Raw genomic sequence first — 20,033 nt, forward strand, 5'->3', positions numbered from 1 at the left:
AAAATTCATGAGAAATATCATAGAAGTAATTTGAAAATGGTAAATTAAATAGTGCCGCATTATTACTTCCTCTTTTATTAGTTAAATGAATTAATAAAAACAAATATTTATTAATATTCACACTTCAGCTTCATCAAAAAGTTCATGGTAACTGTGTCATTTGCATACCCCAGTATTTTTTTCAGAACACACCACTGGTTATGAATTAAATACTAAATATATAATATATACCATTACAAAGGCAAATTACATATGGATAGAGAGACAATTTTAAATTTCATATTTTATATATGTATACTTATTCTGTATTCAATAACATCTATTGTACTGTATGTACCAAGTTCTTACACCCTCTCAAGAAACTGTCTTGTTGAAAAAAATCACAAAGTAGCATGATTTTAGGAAAATTTTCTTATTTATTACAGCTGGCTCAAGTCTACATGAATCTTCTTTTCCTTTATGTAAATATTTTGCCTTAAATAATAAATGTTGCAGGAATAATAATAATAATAAGCTTGGATAATTAAACTGGTCATGAGATATCCAAAGAAACTCCTAAAACTGATCAAAATATTATTAGCAAGAATTACAAACATACTATTCATCAATTTTATAAAGAATATATAGATTAGCTTGATCACACTAACTGCATATTATTGCTGTAAATAGATAAAGATAAACAAACTCGAAAAAGAAATACTGCCAACAAAGGACTTTTGATTACAACAACTTACATATGTCATATGTGGTATAAAAAAAAATACAATCTTCCAGTAAAACCTGTGTGCTACAAAATCTATAGAATCAATGATATTGCTCTTATGAGAACAGCATTTCTCAAAAAAAAAAAAAAAAAAATGAAAGAGTCATAGAAGAATGCTTGTTATAATATTTGCTTCACTAAACCACATACAATTTTTTCACAATAAACATGAAATATACACATATAAAAGTTACAAAACTCCTGTATGAAATTTTCACATTACCTTGCAAAAAACATTTAGTCATGAAATGTATCACTTAGCTCAAAATCACTTTTTATTAGATTTGTGGCACTTAACATAATTCTACCTCAAAATAACACATTATAGAATAATTTATAAATATATATAATCTGCATTTTCCTACAATGCATCAACAATATTGCACATAAGTCTATCCAAGCTTGAGCACTTATCTTCAGAAGCACTGCTGGTATCATTCTTTGGCCTTAACTGAAGCTCCTCGAGGGAAGGCACAAGTAGTTTTGAATCAAGGTCTAAGTTATCAGGCAAGGATGACAAAGCTTCCCTAACAAGTCTACTCACTTCATCTTCTTGTCTTTCTAACCGTTCTGCGACCTGTATAAAATTGTATAACACTGTACAATATTTACACAATTAACAGACGGAAGAAGTGTTCAAAATTTACAGAGTGCTTGGATCAAAAAGTTATCCAGCGCTCTATGCAATAACATTATTCACACTTGCATGCACACTAACCACTCCCCTCCAAGTTTAAGCTATGTACACAAGCATACAATAAAAAAATATAATAGGTTAAAATACATTACCCACACCAATAAAATATATATTAACCAAGTCTTGAAAGACATGATGATGCAAGGATATAGGGTAAGAATAACGACTGTTTATCTTGGAGTGTGCTAACATACCAATAAAAACACTGATGCAACTATAAGGTTAAAAGTGCTGTTGTCAGAAAGGTAGCCAGGCCTAGAGCATTAGAAAATTACTTAGATTAAACTCCTGGTAAATTACGACAGCTCCTGCATTGCATGGCTCACACTGGAATTTTTTTCTGATTGTTTCCATAATTAGAGATTACTAAATATGAAGTAGATACAGTATGTTGGATGAAAGAAAATAAGGTTGAAGATCTCTTATTGTTGGCCAATGCCACAACACATGAAAATGATAACTGCTTAGAATCAAGCATGTTTCTACTACTTAACCAAGCTACTTTTGTCTATGGACTGAAGGATCATATAAACATACAAAACAAAGACTGCCTAAGAAAAGAAATGTCAAGTCATGTTTTAGTGGGAATCATGTTTCAAGCACAGTGCAAGCTTCTTGAGGAAGAAAGAAACTGAGAAATATTTAGCAAGCGTGCATGAGCGTGTTAGATAGGAGTGAATGGAGACGAATGATACTTGGGACCTGACGATCTGTTGGAGTGTGAGCAGGGTAATATTAGTGAAGGGATTCAGGGAAACCGGTTATTTTCATATAGTCGGACTTGAGTCCTGGAAATGGGAAGTACAATGCCTGCACTTTAAAGGAGGGGTTTGGGATATTGGCAGTTTGGAGGGATATGTTGTGTATCTCTATACATATATGCTTCTAAACTGTTGTATTCTGAGCACCTCTGCAAAAGCAGTGATAATGTGTGTGTGTGGTGAAAGTGTTGAATGATGATGAAAGTATTTTCTTTTTGGGGATTTTCTTTCTTTTTTTTTTTGGGTCACCCTGCCTCGGTGGGAGACGACCGACTTGTTGAAAAAAAAAAAAAAAATAAAGAATACAGGAAAGAGTAAGGTTATGAGGATAACAAAAAGATTAGGTGATGAAAGATTGGATATCAGATTGGAGGGAGAGAGTATGGAGGAGGTGAATGTATTCAGATATTTGGGAGTGGACGTGTCAGCGGATGGGTCTATGAAAGATGAGGTAAATCATAGAATTGATGAGGGGAAAAGGGTGAGTGGTGCACTTAGGAGTCTGTGGAGACAAAGAACTTTGTCCTTGGAGGCAAAGAGGGGAATGTATAAGAGTATAGTTTTACCAACGCTCTTATATGGGTGTGAAGCATGGGTGATGAATGTTGCAGCGAGGAGAAGGCTGGAGGCAGTGGAGATGTCATGTCTGAGAGCAATGTGTGGTGTGAATATAATGCAGAGAATTCGTAGTTTGGAAGTTAGGAGGAGGTGCGGGATTACCAAAACTGTTGTCCAGAGGGCTGAGGAAGGGTTGTTGAGGTGGTTCGGACATGTGGAGAGAATGGAGCGAAACAGAATAACTTCAAGAGTGTATCAGTCTGTAGTGGAAGGAAGGCGGGGTAGGGGTCGGCCTAGGAAAGGTTGGAGGGAGGGGGTAAAGGAGGTTTTGTGTGCGAGGGGCTTGGACTTCCAGCAGGCATGCATGAGCGTGTTTGATAGGAGTGAATGGAGACAAATGGTTTTTAATACTTGACGTGCTGTTGGAGTGTGAGCAAAGTAACATTTATGAAGGGGTTCAGGTAAACCGGCAGGCCGGACTTGAGTCCTGGAGATGGGAAGTACAGTGCCTGCACTCTGAAGGAGGGGTGTTAATGTTGCAGTTTAAAAACTGTAGTGTAAAGCACCCATCTGGCAAGACAGTGATGGAGTGAATGATGGTGAAAGTTTTTCTTTTTCGGGCCACCCTGCCTTGGTGGGAATCGGCCAGTGTGATAAAAAAAAAAAAAAAAAATCCAGGACTCAAGTCCAGCTAACTGGTTTCCCCGAATCCCTTCACAAAATATTTGCTGACACTCCAACAGCTTATCAGGTCGCCTCCATTCATTCCTATCTAACATGCTCACGCATGCTTGCTGGAAGTCCAAGCCTCTTGCACACAAAACCTCCTTTACTTCCTCCCTCCAACCTTATTGGGGACAACCCCTACCCTGCCTTCCTTTCCCTACAGATTTATACACTCTCCAAGTCATTATACTTTGTTCCATTCTCTCTAAATGACCAAAGCGCCTCAACAGCCTCTCTTCAGCCCTCTGACTAATACTTTTAGTAACTCCACACCACCTCCTAACTTCCACACTACGAATTCTCTGCATAATATTTAGACACATCTTCACTGCCTCCAGCTGCCTCCTCGTTGCAGCATTTACAACCCAAGCTTCACACCCATATAAGAGTGTTGGTACCACTATACTCTTGTATATTCCCTTCTTTGACTCCATGGATAACTTTTTTTTTGTCTCCACAGATACCTCAACACACCACTCACCTTTTTTCCTTCATAAATTCTATGGTTAACTTCATCTTTCATAAACCCATCCACTGACAAGTCAACTCCCAAATATCTGAAAACATTCACTTCTTCCATACTCCTTCCCTCCAATGTGATAACCCTCATCACCTTACTCATATTTATATTCACTTTCAACTTTCTACCTTTACACACCCTCCCAAACTCATCCACTAACCTTCGCAACTTTTTTTTTAGAATCCCCCAGAAGCACAATATCATCAGCAAAAGGTAAACTGTGCCAATTCCAATTCTGTATTTGATTCCCCATAATTTAATCCCACCCCTCGCCTCAACACCCTAGCATTTACTTCTTTTACAACCCCATCTATAAATATATAAAACAACCATGGTGACATTACACATCCCTGTCTAATACCTACTTTTACTGGGAAGTAATCTTTCTTTCTCTTGCACTCCCAAACCTGAGCCTCACTATTCTCATAAAAAATCTTTACAGCATTTAGTAGCTTACTACCTATTCCATATACAGTGGACCCTCGACTTACGATATTAATTCGTTCCAGAAGGCTGTTCGGGTGCCCTTACTGAATGAATTTGCTTCCTTAAGGAATATTGTAAATTAGATTAGTCTGTATCAGACCCCCAAAAGTACACTTACAAAAGCACTTACAAAAATACACTTACATAATTGTTCGAGTTGGGAGCTAATCGTAAGTCGGGGTCCACTGTACTTGCAACATCTGCCACATTGCTTCCCTATCCACTCTATCATATCTTTCTTTCTTTCAACACACTGGCCGTATCCCACCGAGGCGGGGTGGCCCAAAAGGAAAAACGAAAGTTTCTCCTTTTACATTTAGTAATATATACAGGAGAAGAGGTTACTAGCCCCTTGCTCCCGGCATTTTAGTTGCCTCCTACAACACGCATGGCTTACAGAGGAAGAATTCTGTTCCACTTTCCCATGGTGGTAAGAGAAAATAAACAAGAACAAGAACTAGTAAGAAAATAGAAGAAAACCCAGAGGGGTGTGTATATATATGCTTGTACGTGTATGTGTAGTGTGACCTAAGTGTAAGTAGAAGTAGCAAGACATACCTGAAACCTTGCATGTTTATGAGACAGAAAAATGGACACCAGCATCATATAAAACAATTACAGGCTTTTGTTTTACATTCACTTGGCAGGACGATAGTACCTCCCTGGGCGGTTGCTGTCTACCAACCTACTACCTATACTCTATCATATGCCTTTTCTAAATTCATAAATGCCATGAAAACTTCCCTACCTTTATATAAATACCGTTCACATATATGCTTCAATGTAAATGCCTAATCTACACATCCCCCACCCATTCTAAAGCCTACTCGCTCATCTGCAATCCTGCTCTCTGTCTTACCTCTAATTCTTTCAATAATAACCCTACCATACATTTACCTGGTATACTCAGTAAACTTATTCCCCAATAATTTTTACAATCTCTCTTGTCTTCCTTCTCTGCCAATCCCTAAGTACCTTCCCCTCTTTCATAAATTTTTTTATTATTTTTATTATCACACTGGCCGATTCCCACCAAGGCAGGGTGGCCCGAAAAAGAAAAACTTTCACCATCATTCACTCCATTACTGTCTTGCCAGAAGGGTGCTTTACACTACAGTTTTTAAACTGCAACATTAACGCCCCTCCTTCAGAGTGCAGGCACTGTACTTCCCATCTCCAGGACTCAAGTCCAGCCTGCCGGTTTCCCTGAACCCCTTCATAAATGTTACTTCGCTCACACTCCAACAGCATGTCAAGTATTAAAAACCATTCGTCTCCATTCACTCCTATCAAACACGCTCACGCACGCCTGCTGGAAGTCCAAGCCCCTCGCACACAAAACCTCCTTTACCCCCTCCCTCCAACCTTTCCTAGGCCGACCCCTACCCTGCCTTCCTTCCACTACAGACTGATACACTCTTAAAGTCATTCTGTTTCGCTCCATTCTCTCTACATGTCTGAACCACCTCAACAACCCTTCCTCAGCCCTCTGGACAACAGTTTTGGTAATCCCGCACCTCCTCCTAACTTCCAAACTACGAATTCTCTGCATTATATTCACACCACACATGGCCCTCAGACATGACATCTTCACTGCCTCCAGCCTTCTCCTCGCTGCAACATTCATCACCCATGCTTCACACCCATATAAGAGTGTTGGTAAAACTATACTCTCATACATTCCTCTCTTTGCCTCCAAGGACAAAGTTCTTTGTCTCCACAGACTCCTAAGTGCACCACTCACCCTTTTCCCCTCATCAATTCTATGATTCTATTATTTAACAAAAATACCAACCACTCCAACACTATAACTCCCCCTGTTTTTAACATTTCTGTCATGATCCCGTCAGTTCCAGCTGCTTTACCCTCTTTCATCCTACGTAATGCCTCATGCACCTTCCCCACACTCACATCCTGCTCTTCTTCACTTCTAAAAGACGTTATACCTCCCTGGCCAGTTCATGAATTTACTGCCTCCCTTTCTTCATCGACATTTAAAAGTTCCTCAAAATATTCCCGCCATCTACCCAATACCTCCAGCTTCCCATCTACTAACTCCCCTAACAAGATATGGTGCATTAATGAAAAAGGATTGCCAGCATTATTAAAAATCACAAAGAAATGCTAAACCCAAAAAAGGTCAAACACCTAAAGAATAGTAGACTAGATATGAGGAAGTGGAAAGTAATTCCAATTCATTGAATCACGAGCCCTTCAACAGCATGAGAATACCCCTTTTCCTTAAAGAGAAACTAGCGAGGATTGTGAAGTACTGTCCTGGAGGTGTAGAAGGAAGAGGATGGAAATGATATTCTACACAAGGAGAAAAAAAAATACAGCCAGAACAGTATTTTAGAATGCATGATATGAATCAGCTGAAACATTTTACTTTTATTTTAAGTACTGTAGCTGCACTGTATCTGTAGTTAACATTCATCATACATATTATTGGTCAGAAAGCTATAGTAGAAAACAACTGAAAATAAATATGTGATAGGAATTCCAAGAACCCAATCTAGCCATAGCTGTGTGTCTGGAAGACAATTTTTGGTCAATTAGAATTATACAGTAAAACCTCTGTATTCATGAGACAACAGCTCTGGAGACCCAGCAATAATGGAAAAAAGTCTGAGAAAATACTCATGAACTCTGAAGCAAGGTGTGTCTGAATGTGATGGCTATCTCCACCAGTGAAACTCTGCCAACTACCTTCTTCTAGTAAACATTACTGTATCCCTCTCATGCATATATCATAACAAATGAAGTTCTACAGACAATTCAATGGTACAATGGAGGGTGGTAATGGTGGCAAAGAGAGAAGAGATGAAAAATTGTGGGAGAGACAAGGAGTGGTGGTGGTGTACAAGTGATGCTGTCTCATTCAAGTAAACATTCCACTCTTTCCTGACTGTGTATAACAAAATCGAACCGAAAATTTTAGATGTGTGGAGGGTGAAACATTGGAGAATATGAGAAAGACAGCACAGGTAGTGGTGGCAACAATTCTTCCCATCCTTACTTCATTAAAACACTATTATGTATTGTTCTTTAGAGGCCACTAAAACAAGCCAAATATTTTCTTGAGTAAAAAATGGATTAAAACAAGTCTTTGGAACTGGTACTGTATGTTCACCACTTTCAGTGGGACATGAAAAACTCTTGACAAAGGTCCGAACAAATGGAGGGCATGATGGATTGTAAAAATGTCAAAAAAGTGATGTACTGTGATAAAGGTTGGCAGTTAGTAGTCAATCAGTTTCATGGAAAGAGAAAGTACATAATCAATACAGAAAAAATACAAGACCATATATGGAAAACACAAGAGCAGTAGGTTTACACAGAGGAGCATCATTTTTTTTTTTTTTAGCATGTTCACCTCCCTCACAGAGGATTTCCTGGAAAAAAAAAAAATAGAGAAACAGAAAGCTTATAGGTGGGTCTGCAAAAAACTTAATTACATACAACATTGGATTTTCATTCATTCAAATATTTAAAACATACCTGATGTCTCTGCCGTTTCTGCATCTCAAGCATCACTCGAACAGTCTCACGTGCTTGATGTGGTCGGAATTCATTAATTAAGTGATGCATGTTGATGAAAAGAATGTTGATATCCTCAATTTTGTCTGTACGTTTTGTAGAATCAGGACATTTTATAAGAATGTCTAGAAGATCCAGAAAGTTAACCAGAATGGAGTGGTTAAGCTTCTTAAGCTCCCTACGATGATCAAAGTTTTGTGGGTAGAGCCGACGAATTGCCTGTAAGACAGAATTCATTAAATCCTTAAATCTATACAGTTTTAACTATGAATATTATTGAATCAAGAGGCAAAGACAGTATGAAATTCAAAATATGACAGCTAAAACTGACCTGAGACTCAAGAGGTCTAATAATGGTGTCATCAGCATTAAAATGGACACCAAACATTGTATAGTCATTGTGTATGGGAAGTGGTGGCTTTGGGGCTCTTCCTCTCCGTATATTTTCATCTGTATATAGATTAATATACTGTGTGGGCGGCAGAGGCCAGCTTGAGGTTGAGGCAGTTTCTGTTGGTAATGCCATCTTCAGTATTCTGAAATGGGCATATGATGAATCACATCATTCAAAATCATCCTATTAAAATGCAACCATTAAATTCATTAAATTATGAAATTATACTATACTCTGATTATTAATATGAAAATATTTCTTATAATGTTAACCCTTTGACTGTCAGTGTCGTATAAATACGTCTTACGAGCTAGAGTTTTTGACGTATTAATACGCCAAAATTCTAGTGGCTTCAAATCAAGCGGGAGAAAGCTGGTAGGCCCACATGTGAGAGAATGGGTCTGTGTGATGTGTGTACACAGTATGAAAAAATCAGGGACCCTGTGGTGCATTGTGGGGAGGCCATTTCAGTACACCTTGGTCATCATGTTTTGCAGTAAGAAGTTCCTTACTCCTCAGCGAATTGGGAATCTTCTGTTCCCAAGTGACAGTTCTAACACCAATGGAAGTGCCAGTGAAGGTAAATTTCATGGTTTTGAGGAGGGTGTGACCAAAAGCAGTGCCCAAGATAATGTAATTAGTGATGAAAACTCAGACAACCCACAACCTTCCACCTCTGGTGCTGGGCCGCCTCATTCACGTTCACCTGTGCCAGGGCAAAAGAGGAAACTATTTCCCCATGTACAGGACTCAAATGTGAGCAGTGAAAATGATAGTGATAGTGATTTCCAAGCTATTGAATGCAATCTGAGTTGCGACAGTGAGGGGGAACATTCTCCAGTGAAGTGGCAGTATGTACGATGCACCATGCATTCTGGTAGTGTGCCATATGCCATTCCAAGGGGAAGTAGTAAATCTCGGAGTACATCCTGTGGCCCTACACCATGAACTAATAGTGAAGATGACGATGATAGTGTTACAATGGGGATGGATAATGTGCGTGGAGCAGCAGGTGGTGGTGGTGCTGGTGGTGACATGTATTATGTGGCACCTGCAGCGGCCCATGTTGTTACCCACACCGCTAACTCAGCACAGCCACAACAAAGGGCATCCTCAACCACCTCCATACTCCCACAACCTGCACAACCACAACCACCTGTCAATATCTAGTACCCACCAGCAGACCACATCTGGGATTAGCAGCAAGGTGCCAATTTTGTTCCCAATCCCCATCTCTTTGATGAAACACAAAGTGAAATACGTACAGCCATCGTGTACATTTCAGAATAATGCCACTGAACTGGAATGCTTTCAGTTATTCTTCAATGAACCCCTGATGGACATTACTGTCAGGCAAATTAACACATACTTTGAATACACCATGGCAAACACAATTGTTTCACCAAGATCACACCAACACAAGTGGAAGGACACAACTGTAGGTTAGATGTATCCGTTCTTTGCCACAATAATGCTTATGCCACATGTGTATAAGCACACTGTCACCACATACTGGTAGACAGACCACCTAATTTCAACGTATGCTACACTTCTCAGACAAAACAAGGCCTGACAGAAATGACAGGTTATATAAGATCAGGAATGTGTTATGTACCTGAAACAAAAGTGCTGTATGTATTTTTATCCCTTCAGGAAGCTTGTTATTGATGAGTCTTTGATTTTGTTCAAAGGTAGACTGTTGTTAATTAAAACAGTATATACTAAGCAAGAGGAACCGCTTTGGTATAAAGTTATTTGTACTGTGTGATTGCAAAAGTGGTCTGGTTTTGGATATAATTGTGTACACTGGCAGTAATATATTGCAAGATACCAGGAAGTTATTGGGTATCTCTGGAGATTATATTCCTTTATAACAGCACAAAGCATCCCCAACCCCTGCCAATTTGGCTTCAGAAAAAACAAAAGCACAAAAGGTGCTTTACACTGCACTTGAAAAAATGAATTTCCATTAGGACTCTTTATCGACCTAAGGAAAGCATTTGATACAGTAGACCACAGCATCCTACTCCACAAACTTGAGCATTATGGCATAAAAGGCCACGCACTTACATATTTCAAATTCTACCTAACTAACAGGTAGCAATAAGTCTCTATTAAGGACACAACCTCATCAATAAGACCACTGGATACTGGAGTACCACAGGGAAATGTCGTTGGTCCCCTGTTCTTCCTCTTATACATCAATGATCTACATACTGTTTCACAACACCCTGAGCCTATTCTCTTTGCTGACGATATGATGTATGTCATCTCCCACCCTAATCTTGCCTCACTTAACACTATTGTTAACGAAGAACTAGTAAAAATATTGACCTGGATGACTGCTAATAAACTTACACTTAATACTAACAAAACCTTCTACATTCTGTTTGGGAACAGAACAGGTGCTGCCCAGCTGAATGTAACAATTGACAACACTCCTATTGCTAGACATAATGAGGGTAAATTCCTGGGCCTGTACCTTGACAGTACAGTGGACCCCCGGTTAACGATTTTAATCCGTGCAAGAGGGGTAATTGTTATGCGAAATAATCGCTATGTGAATGAATTTTCCCCATAAGAAATAATGGAAATCAAATTAATCCGTGCAAGACACCCAAAAGTATGAAAAAAAAAATTTTACCACATGAAATATACATTTTCCCACACACAAAGAGAAGGATACATGCACAATAGTAGAGTAGTACATGCACAGTATATATTGTGTATGTACTAGTCTACTAAATGAAGAATAAATGACACTTACCTTTATTGAAGATGCAGCAATGACTGATGAGACACTGTGTCCTGGGAGTGCCTTTTCCTCCTGAGTACTGTAGGTCCTGTTTGGCATTTTCTTCCAGAACAGGCCTTATCACACTGTGTATGCCACTACGATTCTTAAATCTCTCAAACCAACCTTTGCTGGCTTTAAATTCACCAATATGAGCACTAGTTCCAGGCATTTTTCCCTGTTCACCTGGGTGTTAGTCGACTGGTGTGGGTTGCATCCTGGGAGACAAGATTAAGGACCCCAATGGAAATAAGTTAGACAGTCTTCGATGACACTGACTTTTTTGGGTTATCCTGGGTGGCAAATCCTCTGGGGTTAATTGTTTCTTGGTATTCTCAATAAGCCACACCAACAACGGTGCTACAGCAGCAGCAGCAGCAGCTGACAGTGCAGCAGCAGCAGCAGCTGACAGTGCAGCAGCAGCAGCAGCTGACAGTGCAGCAGCAGCAGCAGCTGTACCACCAATAGTAGCGATGGTTGATTGGGGTTTATTATACAACCTGGCCAGCTCGGAGACATGCACTCCACTTTCATACTTATCAATGATCTTTTTCTTCATCTCTATTGTAATTCTCACCCTTATTGCTGTAGGGTTGGCACTAGAAGCTTTCTTGGGGCCCATGGTCACTTATTTTCCAGAAAAAGCACCGAAAACACTGTAATAATACGAAATATTCCGATTGTATGCTTGGATGTTACCGCGGAGGCTGGCTGGTAAACAATGCCACCGGCGGAACATGTGAGCGTGGCTCAGGCCGCACATTGGACGCGTCTCGGACGAAAATCGGTAAGCGGGTTTTTAAGCGGTATGTGAGGCAAAATTTTTGCAATTAAAGTAAGCGGTATGCGAAATAATCGCTATGTGATGCCATCGTTATGCGGGGGTCCACTGTATCCTGAAATTCAATACCCATATCCAACAAACAACAAAAAAAGTATCCACCAGAGGCCAGGCCTCTCGGGCATGCCAGCCTGCCCACCCCTGCTTCTACCTCACTCTCCCAGTGGCCTTCACTCAGACAACAGGCTTTACTCCTCTCTCCCTCGTGGGCATGGCCCTCCCGGGCCATGGGCACTTAACACACTGCTTGTGTACCCCATGACATTGCAAATAAAGTAAGAGGCCTCCGAAGCCTTTATTATTACTCCCTGCGCAACAAGAAGTACCAATAAACCTGTAAACATTGGTGGAAGTGGCGGTCGCAGCAAGTGTGTTTGCCCGAAGAGAGGAAGGAAGAGGGATGAAGTCGTCTTCACTTCATCACCCCACACAAGAAGCATCCGTCTCTCAACGAGTTATCCTGATGTCGTGTCTGCACGTTTCAGCATCCAGACACAGGTACAAGCAGGATTTGGCCGAAATTTACCGAATTTCTTCGAGAATTGCAAATGGCATCCCTGTGACTCCACACTACAGCATCCCATGCTGTTTAAGTCACGTGTTCAGCGCGTGGTTCTGCTGTTGTTGTTCAGCTCAGTACAGCTATTTCAGCAAGTCAGAGGTGAATTTGTGGTGATTTCAGCATCCAATGTGGGTGTTTCTCCAAGTGGGTATGTGGGAGAGGAAATGGCCGGGTTCCTTGCCTCATGTGCTCGCCCGCCTACCACCACACTCCACCACTATGTACTCACTGTCTATGCTGTGTTTCCTGGGAATTCTCCATGTGAATTCATTGCCAGAGCTGTGTATGCGAGTGCCCAAGGCCACTCAAAGCCACATGGATCACTAAGCCACGTGTGGACGAAGCCACATGGATCACCAAGCCATGTGGATCACCAAGCCAAGTGGACCACAAAGCCACGTGGATCACCAAGCCACGTAGATCAGCAAGCCACGCAGAGTGTCGGCGCTGCCATGTGGATCTACAAGCCACGTGGGTTACGAAGCCAGACGTCCTAGGCCACATGCTGTGGTCTGCTGCCGCATCACACTGACGTCACCTTATGATGTCACCCACAATGCTGCCCAACTTCACGGTGTCACCTCAAGACGTCTACTGACATCACCATGCTGCTGACGTCACCTTGCGACATCACGCCTGATAACACATGATGTCACATCAAGTGTTCTAGTAATTATTTCAGTATTGTCGAGAAGATTGAGAGAAGATATATGTCATGTGTTAATTAATTCCTCTCAGTCAGTGTTCTCAAAAGTTCGTGTATAGCTTAGTGTCGATTTTTGCACAGAAAAGCGTAATTTACTAGTGTAAGTCATGTAGTACCGCATGTACAGTGCAGGTGTGTGCAGTTTCCATGTGTCCTGTGTGATCTTGAGTCTAGACCACTGTGTAGCACCTCATGTTACTTGTCACCCGGTGTGACCAGCACGTTAGACAGCTGATATTAGTCAGCCCTGAGCATTTGAGCCCCTTGTACAGAAAGCTCTTATTGTTCGCTGCTCGTGATGTAATAGCAGAATCGTACCTGCTAAGATTCCCATCAAGATTTGTTTCACTTCACCTCAAGACCATCAGAGTGCAGTTATATGTAGAGAAACAAGTCTGGGGACGCTTAGACTAACCTCTGCTATAACTCCAACTGCCGAAAGAATGACACTCGTCAAGCCACAGTTAGCCCTGTTGGCAGGCGTTGTGTCAGTCTCGTGTCACAAGCTTCAGTGAGCTCCTGCACAAAGATGATGTCACTTTGACTTCTAGCTCGCTCATTGCAGTATGGTGTACGCTGTTACGACTCCCAGATGTTTCGCTGAGTCATCTCTACCATGACTCGCTCCACGCTCGCCAGCAGTGACAGCCCCAGCAACAGTACCAGTCAAGAAATGTCCTCCTGAGTCGCTTGCCAGAAGAAGTCCTGCCCAGTTGCCGAGTACTGATGACGCCTCACTCGAGGGCACCAGCAGGCTGTGCCCCAGGTTGAGTGAAACCCGCAGCGACTACTACGATGACTGCTTCACCATTCCGGAAGAGACCGTACCCTGTTACGTCACAGCTCAGCCACAGCGATGTCTCCTGTGTTGCAGTATCTGTCCAGATGCAGGAAGGCGTGCAGTGATGCCCATCGACACTCACTGCCTTTGACCACGATGTTTAGCACACCCCAACTGTTTTTTCTTCCCTCTCTGTAGGAAGTTTTTTTTTCCATGTCCATATGTATATATATGTTTTTATTTTGTGTTCTGTGCTCTGTTCCTGCGAGAGAGAGAGAGAGACTGAGTTTTTTTTTACCGCCAGTCATGGTCATGGATGACCATGTGGTAGGTGGCCGAGCGAAATATAGCCAGTGAGCCTATATGCCTAATTCCCATAGTTTCCACCAGAGGCCAGGCCTCTTGGTGGGCATGCCAGCCTGCCCACTCCTGCCTCTACCTCACTCTCCCAGCGGCCTTCACTCAGACAACAGGCCTTACTCCTTTATGATTTGCCTGATGTGGGACAAGGTTTTGTCACTAAACATGTTGCAGATATGGCTTGTTTCAGCTTGGTCAGGGTGATACTTTTCAACAAAACTTTGCAGCTCATTCCACTTTGAACACATGTCCTTAATCACCAAAGAAGGCACTTCCTTCACTCTCTTTTTCTCCTCCTCTGAAGCAAGTTCCTCAGCTGTGGTCTGATGCTGTTCCAGTTGAAGCTCTTGCAGTTCGTCAGTGGTTAGCTCTTCCCTGTGGTCCTCTACCAACTCTTCCACATCCCCTTCACTCACCTCCAACCCCATGGACTTGCCCAATGCCACAACACCTTCCACAACAGGCAGAGGGTCAGCAGGGTCAGGGTCTGCCTCAAACCCTTCAAAATCCCTCTGGATCATGTTCTTCGCTTTCTTTACCAAAGGGCTTGCATTAGCTTTCCTTGGGCCCATGGTGACTTATTTAGCAGTTGCAATGACAAAAAACAATGGATTATTACGTATGAACCCGCAGGGTGATGGTCACGTGTTGGTAAACAATGGCACACTGAGCATGAATGGCATGGGAGACTGGCTTTGTGTGTGCAGTGACGGGCGGACAGGTACCGGACGGTCGCCGAATCACGAGTCTAATCACGAAACTTGAGGCCAAATTTTGCCGAAAAAAACTTGCCGAAAGTCGAATTTCACAAAAGTCGATGCTGCCAAAACTCGGGGGTCAACTGTATTTTATATTTTATATATACGTACTCTGATAATTATACTTGTGTGTACCTGTACCTAAGTAAACTTACATACTGTGCTGGTGTGCAGGTATACATTAACCCTTTCAGGGTTTCGGCCATACTAGTACGGCTTATGCACCAGGGTTTTCGACGTACTAGTGCGCCTAAATTCTAGTGCCCTCAAATCTAGTGAGAGAAAGTTGGTAGGCCTACATATGAAAGAATGGGTCTATGTGGTCAGTGTGCGCAGTATAAAAAAAAAACCTGCAGCAAACAGTGCGTAATGAAAAAAAAAACTTTGTGTTTTTGGATTAAAACAGCGACTTTGCACTGTATTTTTTTATGGTATTTATTGTTGTATTCTAGTTTTCCTGGTCTCATTTTATAGAATGGAAGACATATTACAGAAATTGAGATGATTTTGACTGGTTTTACAATGAAAAGTACCTTGAAATTGAGCTCAAAGTAGCAGAAATGTTTGATTTTTACCAAAGTTCAAAAGTCAACAAATCATGCCAAGCACCCAATACACATCAACTGGTAAGTCTAATATTCTTTCACAAGTGTGCTGATATTATTTATACCATTTCTACACTAATGCAGTAGTCTGCATAACAGTAAATCTTCTATTTTTTGTAAGAATAAAAATTCAAAGTGGAAAGCCAAAGAAATATAAGAGGGGCCTGGGGATGTGACTAACGAACAGAGAACATGTAATTTTAGTGCCAGGAATGTCTTTCTTGTTTATTCTGGACCCTATTCGGAAACTGGCATCTTTTGAAATTTGTGTGAAATTGGCAAAATTGATAAATTCTGACCACTTTATTGAATAGTTGAAATCAGTAAATGGGTGGTTTCTTGTACTCATTCGGTAGAAAAAATGGAGCAAAATAGTTATGATTTTTGTCACTGGAATTGGCCGAAAATAGGGCTCAAAGTGGGCAAAATCGCCAATGCATAAACATCGTTGAGACCGCTAACTTCGTGAGAGCATAATTCCGTAAGTTTTCTACCAAATTTCATACTTTTGGTGTCATTATGATCGGGAAAAGATTCTCTATCTTTTCATAAGAATTTTTTTTTTTTTAAATTTGGGACCCTGAGAACACGTCTCGGAGAGGGCCTGGGGACTCTGAAAGGATTAAAATCAGTAAGTTTGTCTTATGTCCTGAGGATACCATATTAAAAATAATAATAATAATAATAATAATAATAATAATAATAATAATAATAATAATAGCAATCAATAATAATCACTCTGAGGCACATTAAATGTCATATATTATGTTAAGTGGCTTGCGACATATGCGGCGCGCAAAAAAAAAAAAAAAAAAATGAGTTAATCATACCAAAAAATAGCTGAACTTTCTGGCAACACCCTGGTATAATTATCATCATTATACGATGTTTCTACAAGGAATTATAGTCATTCATAACATGTATGGTGACAGCGCCTTGCGTAGCATGTGCGCTGACATGGCATTTTTTATTTCTGTGTTTTTTTAATCAATTTCTTACATTTTTCCTTCTAATATAACAAAAATTCACAATTTGAGATCATAGCAGAGTGGGTGGAGCGAATGTCTGGGAACCAATCAGGAACCTCCAATGGGAATAAGTGCTGACAAGGCATAAATTACTTTGTCTCGGCCAGTACACAGCAGCCAACAAAATGTTCTCTTCTTATGCTAATATCAATTATAAGGCTTATTTACCTATCACAATTGATCTAACATTACATAAGGCAATATAATAGCATAGAAACAAAAAAGTACACCAACAAATATCTAGCACAATATGACACCTGAGAGGAAAGGGACTTTATGGACACAACCCACCACAAGGCTTATACTAGTTCTCTCGTCACTATTATGAAAGAAAACGAATGTAGACGATGGCAAAGTGTAATAAACACTCGTAGGTTATGGAAAAAGTGTAAAGAAAGCAAATTTTTTGGAGAAAAAAAATATTTCCCCGCATACTTGGGCAGGCGTGCGTATCGGCCATTATCTCAGTAGTAAGTTATTTACCTATATGGGGGTAATCCATCATTATTTATGAATGAATTGACCTGATTTTCACAACAAAATAAAAAAAATGATTGCTCTACACAATGCCATTGGCATTTTTGAAGTATCCCAAATATTTTCAGACTTGTGTGGGTAAACAAGGCCAATATTTTCCTAAATGTCATACAACTTATAAACTATTTTTTTTAGATAAATAAGATTTATTACAGAATTAGTTAGTGAAGGGTGTTCTATCAGCAGCATGTGTGAAAACCACTTTTCCAAGTAATACTTCGTAGGAGCGCCCTGCCAAATGTAATTTTTAGTAAATTTTTCCTTTTTCATTTGGTTTTTGGCCGATCTTTATGAAACTTCATCAAAGCATGGTTGATATAAGCTTCTAATAGTACACCAAAAATGAACGTAATCGGTCAACAAATAAAAAAGTAGACCCGTTTTCGTTAATCCATCCATGATATTTTTTCAACGTTATATACAGCAGGGCCCTGCTTTACGGTGTTTCACCTTATGGCATTCTGCTAATATGGCAATTTCAAATTTTGACCAAAATTTGCTATACGGAAATCGGTCTTTCAAATACGGCGTGCCCCACCCGGTTTGTATACATTCTCTGTGAGCATATCTATTATGTCTGGAAACTTTCCAAATTTCAAGTGTTTTAAAGTTATTGTGTATGTTATATGTACACTGATAATTATGCTTATGTGTACCTGTACCTAAATATACTTACACACTGTGCTGGTGTGCAGGTACACATTAAAATCACTAAGTCTCTGCTCATGACGCCATAGTAATACATGTATACTACGTAATGATAATCTCTCTTGGGCACATTAAATGTCTTATTTTACATTAATCCATCTATGATATTTTCTTCAAAATTATATAAGAAACATGTTACATAGCATATAAACATTATACATACACCCATAGAATAAAAATTGACATAAATATGAGATCTGTTTACAAAGCGGCTTTGTAGGAGTGTCGGAAGAATTACGTTTTCTCTAGTCAAACACTGGGGGATAACTGTAGATCAATATTCCTTCCGTATGCCTTCACTCTATATATAGCAATTCATGACCCTTGTGGGTTTGGTGCTTCTATGATTATTATAATAATAATTTGTAATAATAATAACTTGTAATAATAATAACTTGTAATAATAATTTGTAATAATAATTTGTAATAACAATTTGTCATAGAATCATTCCTTCTAAAAATTACATGAGAATGGAAGTGTTGGTCTTTATTTATTCTACTGTACCACTGTGGAGACAACTTGTACACAATGTAAGGTGTTTGTGTGAATGTTTATAAACCATAACCAGACACATTGTCTGTTCATTTACATAGTGGGTGGGGTGGCCAGACAGGCTTCAATACACTACCCTACTACCACACAACTTTCTACAAATAAATACTTTTCACCTTTCACCCTACATTAAGACTACAAATATTTTAAGGTAAGTAATGAGTGTACTGTATATGCATTTCATCACTCTTTGGAGCTTTAAGCATTGTCGTAGTATATTATGTGTGGGTGGGGGTGGCCAGGATGGCTGCCACACCTAACGTCTTACAGTAAATGCTACTCACTTTTTGCCTTACATTAACCCTTAAAATGTCCAAACGTAGATCTACATTTTTTCAACATTTGAAAGTACAGTGGACCCCGAGTTTCGTGATTAATCCGTTCCAGAGAGCCTGCCGAAAGTCGAAATTCACGAAACTCGAAACCATTTTCCCCATAAGAAATAATGGAAATAAAATTAATCTGTTCCAGACACCCAAAAATATTAAAATAAAATGTTTTTTTTTTTTTCAAATTAAATAAAGATTTACATAATGAAAACAATCAGAAATCAAGTACATGCATTTAAAAAAATAATAACATTACACTTACCTTTACTGAAGACTTCTGCGTGGATGGAAGACGGGAGGAGGGGATAGGAGGAAGGTGTACACTATTTTTTGGAAGGAGAATCTCCTTCCATTAGGACTTCAGGTATGAAGTCCTTATCTGGGGTTACTTCCCTTCTTCTTTTAATGCCACTGGGAACAACTTGAGAGTCACTGGACCCCTGTCGCACAAAATATCTGTCCAGAGAGGTCTCTTTCTGGCGTTTCTTTAAGATTTGTCTGAAGTGGGACACAACACTGTCAATGTACATGCTGCCAATACGGCCTGCAACAGCTTTGTTAGGGTGAAGTTCATCCATAAATGTTTGCACTTCAGTCCACTTTGCACAAATGTCCTTAATCTTTGAAGAAGGCACCTTCCTCCATCTCTCTTCCTCCTCCTCTGCAGCAGTTTCCTAAGCTGTGATCTGTTGCTCTTCCAGCTGAAGCTCTTGCAGCTCCTCAGTGGTTAGCTCTTCCCTGTGGTCCTCCACTAACTCTTCCACATCCTCACCACTCACCTCCAACCCCAGGGACATCCCCAATGCCACAATAGTTTCCACAACTGGCATAGGCTCCTTAGGGTCAGCCACAAACCCTTCAAAATCCCTCTCTTCTACACAATCTGGCCACAAATTTCTCCAAGCAGAGTTCAAAGTCCTGGAAGTCACTCCCTCCCAAGACTTACCTATAAGGTTTATGCAATGGAGGATATCAAAGTGATCTTTCCAGAACTCTCTTAGGGTCAATTCAGTGTCTGAGGTCACT

The 20,033-nt window shown here is 40.2% G+C and overlaps 1 protein-coding gene across 1 annotated transcript in view; it reads right to left on the reverse strand.

Moving 5' to 3' along the window:
- Positions 1 to 871: 871 nt before the first annotated feature.
- Positions 872 to 20,033, reverse strand: part of MED7 (mediator complex subunit 7) — a 50,640-nt gene continuing 31,478 nt past the window's right edge. Inside the window, exons 2-4 of the mRNA XM_053773711.2 lie at positions 8,383 to 8,587; positions 8,013 to 8,270; positions 872 to 1,340 (exon numbers count right to left, since the gene is read on the reverse strand). Of these exons, the coding sequence (XP_053629686.1) occupies positions 1,125 to 1,340; positions 8,013 to 8,270; positions 8,383 to 8,577 (669 nt within the window). The 5' untranslated portion in view covers positions 8,578 to 8,587 and the 3' untranslated portion in view covers positions 872 to 1,124. The remainder of the gene's footprint in view (positions 1,341 to 8,012; positions 8,271 to 8,382; positions 8,588 to 20,033) is intronic.

The sequence above is a fragment of the Cherax quadricarinatus genome, chromosome 12 (genome assembly GCF_038502225.1).
Source record: "Cherax quadricarinatus isolate ZL_2023a chromosome 12, ASM3850222v1, whole genome shotgun sequence".
NCBI lineage: Eukaryota > Metazoa > Arthropoda > Malacostraca > Decapoda > Parastacidae > Cherax > Cherax quadricarinatus.